Source organism: Choloepus didactylus, chromosome 23 (assembly GCF_015220235.1).
Source record: "Choloepus didactylus isolate mChoDid1 chromosome 23, mChoDid1.pri, whole genome shotgun sequence".
Taxonomy (NCBI): Eukaryota; Metazoa; Chordata; class Mammalia; order Pilosa; family Megalonychidae; genus Choloepus; species Choloepus didactylus.
The window spans coordinates 23,646,787-23,659,460 of record NC_051329.1 but is presented as its reverse complement, the minus strand read 5'-3'; the positions used below and the strand labels follow the sequence as shown (position 1 = coordinate 23,659,460).

At 45.1% G+C, this 12,674-nt stretch overlaps 1 protein-coding gene across 3 annotated transcripts in view; it reads right to left on the bottom strand.

Annotated features, from left to right (window-relative positions):
- The window catches only part of LOC119519474 (seizure 6-like protein), a 194,657-nt gene that overhangs the window by 13,217 nt on the left and 168,766 nt on the right, over positions 1 to 12,674 (bottom strand). For all 3 annotated transcript variants that reach the window (XM_037817133.1, XM_037817135.1, XM_037817136.1), the window contains exon 13: positions 1,892 to 2,086. In XM_037817133.1, the coding sequence (XP_037673061.1) occupies positions 1,892 to 2,086 (195 nt within the window). The remainder of the gene's footprint in view (positions 1 to 1,891; positions 2,087 to 12,674) is intronic.

Here is a 12,674-nt window from a genome sequence, read left to right as displayed (position 1 = left end):
GACCAGCTGTGTGGCTTTGGGAAAGTCACTTGACTTCTCTGAATCTCTCGTTCCACATCTGTAGATAGGTAGCTGGCTGATCATTCTTAGAGTGTGGTCAGGAAGCTCGAATGAAGTGATTTGGGGAAAGTATCTTTTTTTACTGAGGTAAAATTCACATAATATAAAATTCACCATTTTAAAGGAAAAATTCACTGGCATTTAGTACATTCAAAATGTTGTGCAACAATCACCTTTACCTAGTTCCAAAACATTGTCGTCCGTCATCCTAGAAGAAAACCTGTACCCCATTCTTCCCTTTCGCAAGCCCCTGGCAACCAATTATCTCCTTTCTGTCTGGATTTACCTATTCTGGATATTTCATATATATGGAGTTGTACAATATGTGACCTTTTGTATCTGGCTTATTTCACCCAGCATAATGTCTTCAACGTTCATCCATGTTGTAGCACTTATCAGAACTTCATTCATTTTTATGTCCGAATAACCTCCCATTGTTTGGAAATACTGCGTTTAGTGTATACATACATCAGTTTGGGTTGTTTCCACCTTTTGGCTATCGTGAGTAATGCTGCTATGAACATTATGTGCTAGAATTTGAATACCTGTGCAATTGCAGGGTGGGGAAAGTATTTTTAAGCCTTAACACTGGGATTTACCAATAAGGCATTTGCGGATCCACTGAAGTTATGGAAATGCAGAGATCTAAAGCAGAAATGTAAAACTGCGTGCTTCCCCCCCACCCTTGTCCTGGAGAGAGAGTTTAGAGCTTTTTGTCTGATTCTCGATGCGGTATACAACTCCCCCAAAGGCTAAGATCCATTGGCCTAATGTATTGAACACATTTAGGATGTGTTAATGAACTGTATACCTCAAAGACCCAGATAAACGGATCCAAATCACACTTGGCATGTCACAACCTAATTTCAATGATGACTATTTCATTGATTCTAGGATGCACAGTTTCTCCCTTTTTATCAGCTCTGAGATGGGAGTCTCAAATCAATGGTTGTTATATTCACCGCCACTAGGGGGGCGCTCACGAATCCCCGTGCACAGACACGGAGAGTGGGAACATCTACATCGGCAGAATGGGTGCAGGTGCCTTGTGAGAACACCCCACAGCAGTGGTCAACTCTCAACCCTTGGGAACCAAGTGGTTTCGAGAAGGGGATGCAGGAGGTGGAGAGTATTTAAGACATAATGTCAAAGAAGAAGTCAAAAGCAAGGTGGTTCTCAGGACCAGCTAGGGCAATGAAGAAGTATCGGGGGCAAAATTTAAGGAGGCACACCTTAATTTAAGAAATATCTAAGAGCTTCTCCTTAAAATTTTCACCTCAGGCTCCTCTCTGGCTCCACACTTTTTGGGCCCTGCCTCTGGGATACTGCAAAAGTTCAGCATCCCAGACTTAGATCTTTTGTGGATTATCTCAGGGAATTCTGCTTCGCTGATGCTGTGATTGCCACAGGGGCAACTGAGTGGAAAAATAGGACACTGAAGACTCTGAGTCAAAAAAGAATTCAAAAGTGTCAGATTCTAAAGGTGGGGAAATTTAAGGGATAATGGGACCAGTTATTGTTTTTCTGGAACCAATTAATTTTGTTTATGTTTTCCTTTTACTGTTTTCTTAAGAGTGACGTATGATAAAAAATCTGTGTGTGACAGAACTCTTTGTAGTAAGTAAATCAAAATGGTAAACAATGAGAAAGCTTATCAGTTTAATTGCAGCATTTTTTTTTTCTTCTGCAGTGGTGCATAAAAATAACGGTGGCATCTTAGATTTAACAAAATGTGGTCAGCCCAGCTTTTTCGAGCACGTTCGGAATCCCCATAAGCCAATCCTGAGATCTCCCAGCCCCCGGTCCCTGAGTGGCCAGGAGGTTTCTTTACCTTTGCAAACGGGCAGCGGCCCGTTCCAGTGGGATGGCTGCCCCAGGATGCACCGAATGGTTACTTCTCCCATGAGCTCGAAGCCTTCGTAGCACATGAAGGTGAGAGACTCCCCAGGCAGGTACAGTCGCTTGTACAGGATTTGGTACCCGTTTTCAGGCAACCCTGGGTTGTCACATGCCAGGGACTCCTCCGCTGGAATGAAAGCCAAAAGGAGCTGCGATAAGATGATACTGATCCTTGGGTGCTGCTTCTCAGATCCCTGAGAGTCGCTACGGTGACACCCCAATGCTCGTGCCATCTGGCTTTGGCCAGTCTCTCCAGCATCCTCTCTCGCTTTTTGCACCTCATAGTGAATGGTTTCCCCTTCCTCAAACTCACCTTGTTCTCTCCCACTTCTGGGAATGGGTTACACCTGGGCATGGGTAGCATGAATTGGGCTGTGGAGACTAGTGTTTGGGGGTAAAACCAGGGTTCTGCTACTTATCAGCTGTGTGGCCTCCAGCAAGTGACACAACCTCTCTGAGCTTCAGTTTTCTCATCGGTAAAATGGGAATACTAGTAGTACCTACATCATGGAGATCTGGAGGATTAAATAAGATAATGGATATAAAATTAGCATGCTCTTGGCACATACAGGTTCAGTAAAAGGTGGTGGTGGTGTTAAATTATGAAATATTCTTCTCTCCTCACCTTTATACACCTCACCTGCCCACCCAACCTGTCTAGGTCTTATTTGTCTTTCAATACTCAGGCTTCAGTTCTCTTCCTCCTCCTCCAGGAAGCCTTCCCTGATACTCCTCACCCCCAACTGGGTCACCAGTCTTTTCAGTTCTTCCTCAACCCCAGTGCTGCACACATTATATTTAATTATTTAATACCTCTTTCCCTCACTGGAGATGAGCCCACTAAGGCAAGCTTGAAGCTCATGGGGTGGGATCCAGAAGGTGTCCCATAAATGACCCCAGTTAGTAAGTCCACACTGCCACCTGGTGACTGCTCTCCCCAGCTGCAGACACTAAGTCCCTGGTAGGCTAAGACTTACTGGAGAGCTGACTTTGCAGGTTTAACACATGCCAGGCCCACCACCTGACCCTGTTCCCTTCCAGCGCCTCCTGGGAATGGACAGCCAGCACCCACCACCTTGCACACAGGACGACAGCTCTTAAAATGATCTATCCTTTCCTTCTTGACCTTGCTTTTTTTTTTAAATCAAATTCAGTTTTCTTGCAATATATTCACATACCGTACAATCATCCACGGTGTACACATCAACTGTTCACAGTAGCATCATATAGTTTTGCGCTCATCACCCCAATCTATTTTTGAACACTTTCCTTACACCAGAAAGAATCAGAATAAGAACAAAAAATAAAAGTAAAAAGAACACTCAAATCATCCCACCCTATTTTTCATTTAGTTTTTGTCCCCATTTTCCCACCCATCCATCCATACACTAGATAAAGGGAGTGTGAGCCACAAGGTTTTCACAATCACACTGTCACCCCTTGTAAGCTACATTGCTATACAATTGTCATCAAGAGTCCAGGCTACTGGGTTGGAGTTTGATAGTTTCAGGTATTTACTTCTAGCTATTCCAATACACTAAAACCTAAAAGTGTTATCTATATAGTGTATAAGAATGACCTCCAGAGCAACCTCTCGACTCCATTTGGAATCTCTCAGCCACTGAAACTTTATTTCGTTTCATTTTGCTTCCCCCTTCTTGACCTTGCTTTTACTTAAGAAGATCCAACTCCTCAAACATCAAACCCTGTACCTGCCATCAGTGTTTCAGAGAAAAAAAGATGGAAAACGCTTCCCTCGATAGCTTCTGTTACTCAATTAGTGAAACTCTCCAACAAGATGAGATGCCGTTTCTTTTACCCAAAGTATCCCTATAATGTTTGAGTGATTTTTTGCAACTCACTAGTGTAATTCCTCAGCTCGTCATCTTCTATGAAATTCTGCAGCTTCTCAGTTCAGAACATGGAGCAGGTGGGCTGTTTCCAACTTACCTGATGATTTTGGTGAACTGGGAGGGGAGGCAGTTTCTCCATCTGTGGCTTTTGAGGCCCTGTCTTGCCTGGTTCCCGCCTCCTTCTCTGACCATTCCTTACCCTGTAGTGAGCTAGTTGCATTTTGCCAGACGGCTCACACTATTTCACCCGTGGGGTTCTTTGTCCTGCTTTTCCCTTTTCCTCCTGTGAATGGTGGAGTTGGGTGGTGATGCTGGAGAAACTCTAAAATGGCCCTTAATGCTCCCCTCCTCCTTGTAGGCATGGTTTTTGAGTATGGGCAGGACCGATACCTTGCTTCTAACCAATAGAGTGATGGGCTATCACTTCTTGGGTTATGTTACATAAGATTGTAATTTCCATCTTTTTGGCAGCCTCTCTCCCTTGTTGTCATTTTGTCAGCTGTCTGAAGGACAGGCTCATGTGGCAAAGACCCGAGGGTCACCTCTGGCTGGCAACCTGCAAAGCACTGAATATGCTGTCAACAACCACAGGGGCATGGAAGCGGGTCCTTCCCCACTCGAAACTTTAGATGAGACCCCAGCCTCAGAAGACATCTTGGGAGACCTCGAACCAGGGTACCCAGTTAAGCTGTGTGCAGACTCCAGGACCACAGAAACTGTGAGATAATAAATGTGTGTTGTTTTCAGCTTCTAAGAGGTAATTTATTATGCAGCAATAGATAACTAACATAGAGGGGCATCTTATTTTGCAGGACAAATCTTGAGACTCCCCAGAACAATCCAGGTCTTTCCCAAACAGCGTGGACCCTCCTGACCTTACAGCCCTCTTCTCTAATGTGCACAGACCTCCTTCATAACCTCAGACCCCGTTACGTCACTGTTTGCTTCTGCACAGCTCTCCCAGATAGGGAGCTTGGGTTATGTTTATGCCAGGAATCCCAAAGCCTGGGTCACAGGAAGCATTCATTCATTCAACAAATGTTTACTGAGCACCTATTATGTGCCAGCACATAGGCAAGCATGCAGAATCTTAGAAGCCCCAGCTGGGACCTCATTTTCAATTTGACCTACCCACAGCCTCTATTTAGCTCATGCAATATAAATTAAAATCTAGTTACTGAGCTTTCACAAATCAGGATATTCCATGAAATAATGTAGATTTCTGGCCCCTATAGTCACACGGCAATGTCTGGCTGGACTTGAGTTCCCCTTTGACCAGGAACGTGTTTCCCAGTTGACCACAACTCCTACCTAGGATCTGTCTGGCCCTGAGCTAGGTTTGGCTCTTACTCACTGGTTTATCATCTGCAGCCAGAACAGGGCCCAGCACACAGTAGGTATACAAGTAATGATGTAAGAGGTTTCAAAACCTTATAACAATTCAATAGAAGGAAGGTTGCAGAGTAGACGTGCTTAGGCTTGTGTGTCCTAGAACTGCCAAGGACTCAGATCCCACTTGTACATCTCCTAGCTTCAGTTTTCTCACCTGTAAAATGGGATGACCTCTAAGATCGTTTTGAGGATTATATGAGCTCATGCACGTAAGGTGACCAGCATATAACAGGCTCCCATTATGGTTTCGTTATTTTTATGACCTTTGCCATTTTTGTCATATTTTCTTACCAATGGTACTATATAATTCAGCCTCACTTAACTAATAATAATCCCATGACCACAGGTTTCAAATGTCAGTTTTATCTTTTCTGGTCCATGTGGGCACTGTCTAAAACCATGTTGGTACCATCAGTGCATATAATGCTCCTTAGGAAATGCAGCCCAGTGCACTGCACTTTACAGTTTATGAACTCCTGGTGTCCAGAATTTGCTCTCTGGCTCTTTTGAGTCCAGTGGACGTTTACTCTGCATCTCCTATATGGCAGGTCTGGGCTGGAAGCTGGGTACAGAGTGCTGAACAGGAGAAACGTGGCTTCTAGACTCCCCAAAGTCAGTTTGGTGAGGGAAAGAGAACAGCTCTCAGTAATCACCACCCTGTGCGCTAACAGCCAGCCACAATGGGGGCAGCACAGTGGGGAAATCTCACCTGACCCAGTCATGGGTGGGAAAGGTCAGAGAAGGTTTCCAGAGGACATGCCGCCTGGAAACCCAGGCTCTGGTGAAATGCTGATCTGATTGCTGCTGCTCCCTCTTTCCACTTGGGGCAGGGGATACTCCCTCTCGTCCATGCTGGTGGTTGGGGAGAGACCCTTAAGGGAACTCAAGTTGCAAGGGTATTACCTGCAGTGCACCAAAGTGACCAGCAGGTGGCAACAGCAACCCAGAAAGATTTCCCCAAAACCTTTTCCTGGAATTTTCTTTCATGAATGAACAGATTAATACAACAAATATTTCCTGAGCACCTTCTACGTGCCAGGAGCTGTCCTTGGCCCTGGAGAATACAATGATGGGTAAGATAAACATAGCCCCTGCCCTCATGTAATTTAACAATTTGTTCATGTTTTACATAAATATTTTCTGGGTGCCAATCCTGTTCCAAGAAATGTCCTGGCCCTGGGGAGACATGGAGTGGGCAAAGGATAAATTCTTAAGACCTGGAGGTAAAGGAGGATATTGACAGGTTTAGGAAGAGGTGAGGGAGAGGGGTCTCCAGCTGTTGTCACCCTGGCTATACGTTAGAATCACACTGGTTTATCCAGTGCCCTGGCTCTCTAACCCTATCAGCTATTTAAATTTAATTAGCCACCCAGAGTATTCATTTTAAATCTCCCCAGAGGATTCGAAAATTCAGCTAGGGCTCAGAATTGTTGGTTTGGTGTCTTAGCGTGGTTAAGAAATTAATTCATTATTTAATGAATTCATTTCAAAAGATATCTGAGCACCTATGCTGGACCAGATGATTTGCATATATTGTTTCTAACCTTCCCCAAATCCTGAAAGGTAGTAAGAAGAATGACCAGAATAGTCAATATTTACCGGGCGTACCCTATGTCCCATGCACTATTTTAAGAATTTCATATCTATTAACTCATGTAATTATCACAACAATCCCCCAAAACAGATTTTATCATCATCATCCCATCTTATATCTGAGGCAAACGAGGCACAGAAGTCATGGAAAGTGACTTGAATTTGAATCTGGAGACCTGCTGTGTGACCTTGGGCAAATCACTTTATGTCTCTGGACTTGATATTCCCTGCCTGTTAAGCAAATGGACTGGACCAAGACCCCATCCTTAACCACCTGATCAGTGGACACATGACTGGGCAATGACACACTGAGGATACAACCGTATTTTCAAGTAAGATCGTCTAAGGCAGGGTCTCCCAACCTCACCACTATGGACATTTCGGGCCAGAGCTTCTCTGCTGTGGGGTCATCTTGTGCATAGCAGGATATTCAGTGGCATCCTTGGCCTCTACCCACTAGATGCCAGTGCACAGCTCCCCCCTCCCCCTGTCTCATTGGGACACCCAAAAATGTCCCCAGACATTGCCACATGTCCCCTGGGGACAAAGTTCCCCCACTTGAGGACCACTGGTCTAAGGTTTTAAAGAATTCTGGGTGCAATTGACGTGATGCCCATCCCTTTTCCTCCAGGAGTGCATCACTCAGACTGATGGTCTTACACACATAACCATAAAGCGACTCACTTCTATTTTTGAGTCCCCCCCACCTCTTTAATTAGGAAAATTATGCTCAGTGATCAAATTCAGATTCCCTAGTTATTGCTGCAAATGCTAATTGAGCACATACTACATGCCAGACACACTGCTAATGAGCTTCTATAGTTACGATTGATATGACCATTTTTCTGGTTGCTTTGATGAGAAGCCGCTTTCCAAAGTCACACAGCCGGCAGGTGCAGAGCTGGCGCACAAACCCAGATCCATGAATTGAGTAGTCTGGCTATAATGCAGGGCCCTTTATGTGCCCCTATCCCCTGGGTTATCATGACTTTCTCTGAGACGTTGCTTTCTCAGCCACAGAAATTTCTAGATGCAGACAGGCGCCCAGCTAGAACCAGGCAGGCTGGTGGAGGCGAGGCCACTGGGCACAGCTCAAAAATGGAGGCTTTTCCTACGGCCACAGTCTGGCACACACACATTTGTGGGCTTTGAGCAGACCGGGAAATCTCCATGTGCCCCATCATATCCGAGGAGCTCCAGGGGCAGGGCGGGGAAGGGCCAGGACCTCTGGGGAATCACTGTCTCTTAGCCAGCTAAGCGCCTCCCTGGAGAGCCGCCCATAAAACCCTCGCTGGATTTTGTCAGCTCCTCATCACTTTTGGTGTGGTTTGTGTCTTGTAGCGGAGAACCTCAGGACTCATCTCCTATATGCTCCATCAAAGATGGAAAGGTACAAGAAAGCCACAAGGTATAGTAAAGACCGTATCAGTGTTGCCAACAGTGACTGTAATAGTAACAAATATTGCATTTGTTGAGCTGACCCAGCCAGGGGGGATAAAAGGATCGAATGGATGCAATCTTGGCAGGAGACTTACTTATTTGATTCTGTGAACATAAAGACACATCATTTTAATAAGCTACAGTAAGTGCTGTTGATAGATAGAACCGAAGGTGCCATGGGAGCTCAGAGGAGAGAAATACAGCCCAGCCCAGGGAGTCAGGGAGGACTTCCTGGAGGAGGTGATGTTCAAAATTAATTCTTTCCTTCATAGCTCTGTGTCTCCTCTCCCATCCCCGATAGACCCCAGACTCCATGAGAATGTGTACTGTGTCTGTTTATACATTGCCATACAAACAATATATAAACATTGTTTTTGGCCCACTTATGGCCTCGCATTAAGGTTCTCAAATGTTTATCAAGGCACTCTGGGGCATGACTGTGAACTCATAGGAATGCTGTGGGATATTTTAAAATTTTGAGGAAACACAGGGACATCTGTCAGTCCTGTGTGAACTACTAGCTCAAGGCAATTCTTTTCTGTGATGTCACATCTTTGCACAGCTCGGTTTTCAGTGGTTGGTGTGCTTAAAAGCAAGAGCTGTGACAAAATCAATGTGGACCAGGAAACCAGGGTGGCAGAATCCCACCTGATCTCACTGTTTGAGAAGTTTTTTGGTGTCCAACAGTCACACATATGCCTTTAGTAGTAACTGGCTGCTTAAGGATGAAACCAAATTTTTTTCTTTTAATTTATGTGCATTATTTTGTCAATGGGTACTAAGTTGCAAGGATATAATTACTTAAGTTGTTTGGATCTAACTACTTAATAAATGGGACTGTTGGGAATTTTGGCTTATGGGAGCCATGAAAAAAGACTCCCTGAGACACTAAACGTTCCATGAGTTGAGAAAGTTTGGGAACTTCTGGTCTAGCATGTATCTGCATATAGAAGGCATTTGTAGAATGAATGAATTAGTTTCTCCCAAGAACCCTGCCTGGTAGGGAACCCTGGAGTGTTAAGTTAGTCCCTTTTCACAGTTAGGGGCTCTGAGGCCCAGAGAGGGCAAGATACTTGCCCAAGGTCACCCAGTGTCTGCAAATTCTAGATCTTTCCTCTACCTTTGCTGCACCTGTCTTTCCTTGAAATGCCCTGGGGTAAAAAAATTAGGAGTGAAAAGACATGGCTTTGAGTCCTAGCTGAACCAAACTATGGCCTTGGGGGAAAGCAGCTATGAATAGAGGCTGCAGAAAACAATTTGCCCCATCTGCTTCATGAGCTTGGTGGAAGGTCCTTGTCAACAGGAAAGCATCATAACTTCACCCAGAACCTGGGACTGCAGAGGGGTGAGGTGGGGTCAATCAGGCTTAGATTGGAATCCTGGTTTTGCCTCTTCCCAGCTGTGTGACTTCAGGAAAGCTACTCCCTGTCTCTGGGCCTCCTCTGCCTACCTTTACTCAGACACATGACCACCCATGCAGTGTCCGAGGGTGTATTAGTTTCCTGTGGTGGCTGTAACACATTACTTCAAACTTGGTGGCTTAAAACAGCAGAAACTCATACTCTCACAGTTCTGGAGGCCAGACATCCAAAATCAAGGTGTTGGCAGGGCCATGCTCCCTCTTAAGGTTTAGGGAAGGATCCTTTCTTGCCTCTTCCAGCTTCCAGTGGTGCCAGGTGTCCTCAGCTTGTGGCCACTTCACTCTCATCTCTACCTCCGTCTTTGTATGACCTTCCCCTCTGGGTCTGATTGTGTCTCTTCTCTTCTTATAAGGATACAGACATTGGGTTTGGGGCCACCCTAATCCACTATTGTGCCGGTTTGGATGTATTATGTCCCCCCAAATGCCATGTTCTTTGATGCAATCTTTTGGGGGCAGATGTATTTGTGTTGATTAGGTTGGAACCTATTGATTGATTGTTTCCATGGAGATGAGACTCAATCAACTGTGGGTAAGATTTTGATTGGATAACTTACATGGAGGTGTTACCCCACTCATTCAGGGTGGGTCTGAATTAAATCACTGGAGTCATATAAAAGAGCTGACAAACAGAAGGAACTCAGAGCAGCTTAGAGAAGCATAATGAAGACGGCCGTTGAAAGCTGACACCGACATTTTGGAGAATGCCATTTGAAACACAACCTGGGAGCAAGCAGATGCCAGCCATGTGCCTTCCCAGCTAACAGGTTTTCTGGATGCCAATGGCCTTTCTCCACTAAAGGTACATGATTGTTGAAGCCTTACCTTGGACACTTTATGGCCTTAAGACTGTAACTTAGTAACCAAATAAACCCCCTTTATAAAAGCCAATCCATTTCTGGTGTTTTGCAAAATGGCAGCTTTAGCAAACCGGAACGACTACGATCTCATCTTAATTCAACTACATCTACAATGACCCTATTTCCAAATATGGCCACATTCACAGGTACTTGGGGTCAGGACTTCAACACATCTTTTTGGGGGACACGATTCCACGTGCTACAGAGGCTTTAATGCAACCTTGTTAGGGAAACGCTTGGCACCCCAAAGGGGCTCACCAAGTCGGAGATGTTCTCTCTACTCAGTAGATGGAACATTTTAAAGTTGTTTTATGTCCAACAACCTCATGCTTAAAGATACCCATGGGACCCTGACTGTGCTCCCTGTCTTGCTCCTGGAGACCCTCTTTTGATCCCCGTTGCTGGAACTTGACATCCTCTTGCCCCGTGCTCTCTCCTCGCCTGCCGGTAAAGGGTGCCGGAACCACAGGCTGGCTGCCTCTCCAGGCTCCTCCTGACACCCTGGTTGGCTTGTGAACTCATTAGCACGGGTGTCAGGGAAGCCATCTGCACTCAGCACTGCAGTCCCCGACGCTGAGATTTCAGGGAGAGGCAGCCCCAAAGGCAGGAGGGCGGGGTGGCCCGCTTCTCAGAAAACCAGCAGACGCCGCAGCTCGGAGGGTCTTCGGAGGCCGGGCCTCATTAGTGAAGTGCCTTCTTGTTTTTAATGATACCTCCACCTTTTGGGATTTTCAATGAGCTTTTATTTTTAGCTTTTCATCTCTGGGTCTCTGCAGCTTGACTGACTCAAGCCGCTTGTTGATCACTCATATAGCCGCTAGAAGGAAACCAAAGCAACTGGCGTGAACGTGGCCCAGAGCTTCTGGGGGCTGGGGAGAAGTGGTTGTGGTTCAGGGATTAGGGCCACGCACTAAAATTCCATGGGGTGGTGCCTGTGTGCGTTTGAACCCTGCCAATCGGGGTGAGAGAATGGAGGGCGCACGGCGGGAAGGGGGAGCACTGCACGAGAGATGGAGCCCTGAGTTGGAATCCTAGCTCTGTCCATGAAGAAGTGTTTTGACCTTAGATTGTATTTCCCTCTGAGCCTGTTTCCTGTGTGCATGTGTGTGTGTGTGATGTGTGTAGCCACACACATATATACCTTCACAAATACATATAATGTTCTTAGCAACACGCCTTACACACTCAAGAGGTCGTAGCCAGCGTTATCTATGGTGATCTGTGAAATGGGGCTGTTGTGTTCTATCTCTAAGCTATCCTTCAGTTCTATCTACAAGATTCCCTTCAGCTTGGGAATATGAAACAGAATACTTAAATCTCCCATTTTCAAAAGAGGAAATAGGAAGTCAGAAAAATAAATCTTCTTTTAATAAAGGAATCAGCTTTTAATTAATGGAAATCTATGAAGCAAGTGATGTGGATCTAGAGGTTTTCTTTATTTGGGCGTGTGGGCTGAATTTATGAACTAGCAAATGGAATCCAGGCCTTGGGTGACTCACAAATAAAGCAGAATGGAAGGTCCCTGTAAATTTGAACTTAGCTGTGCTGTATTTTCTAGCAGAAATGACAGGCTTTCCCATTTTATTTTCCTGCCTGGATGAAACGAATTCTTGTTTGTGACGTGATTGCAAGTGTCTGGCCACACAGTAAGTGCTCAATAAATGCCAGCTTATTCAACAGAAAAGGAAAAGGACTTCTTTGCTTTCCAACTGTTTTACTACAGTGACTGCTTTGCCCATCTAAATTACAAGGGTGTTGGCTTGTATAGTCATCAAGGTTTCTAAAACCTGTTTTTGACAGGTATGAGAAGTCAAAAAATGTAATTAGTGTAAGAGAGAGCAAACTCCATGCATTGTGTTCAGTGTTAATCGTATTTGATGTAAGTGAATGTGCAATAAACTTACTGGGCTTCTAGAAAAATGTGTTTTTTGGGCCTACAGTTAAACTTTTGGTTTACAAGCACTATTAAAGGCTAGTGCAACTTCTGGAGTTGGAGCTGGCTGAATGAATTTCTAACACTCTCATCTAACATATTCCTGCCGTCAACAGTTTCTGATCCCCAATAAATACTCTGTGAAGCTTTGTTTCTCCCGTATATCTTTGTACTCTCTTTGAGCAATGGGTCTCTTGGACACACATAAGATAACCTGGGGAGCA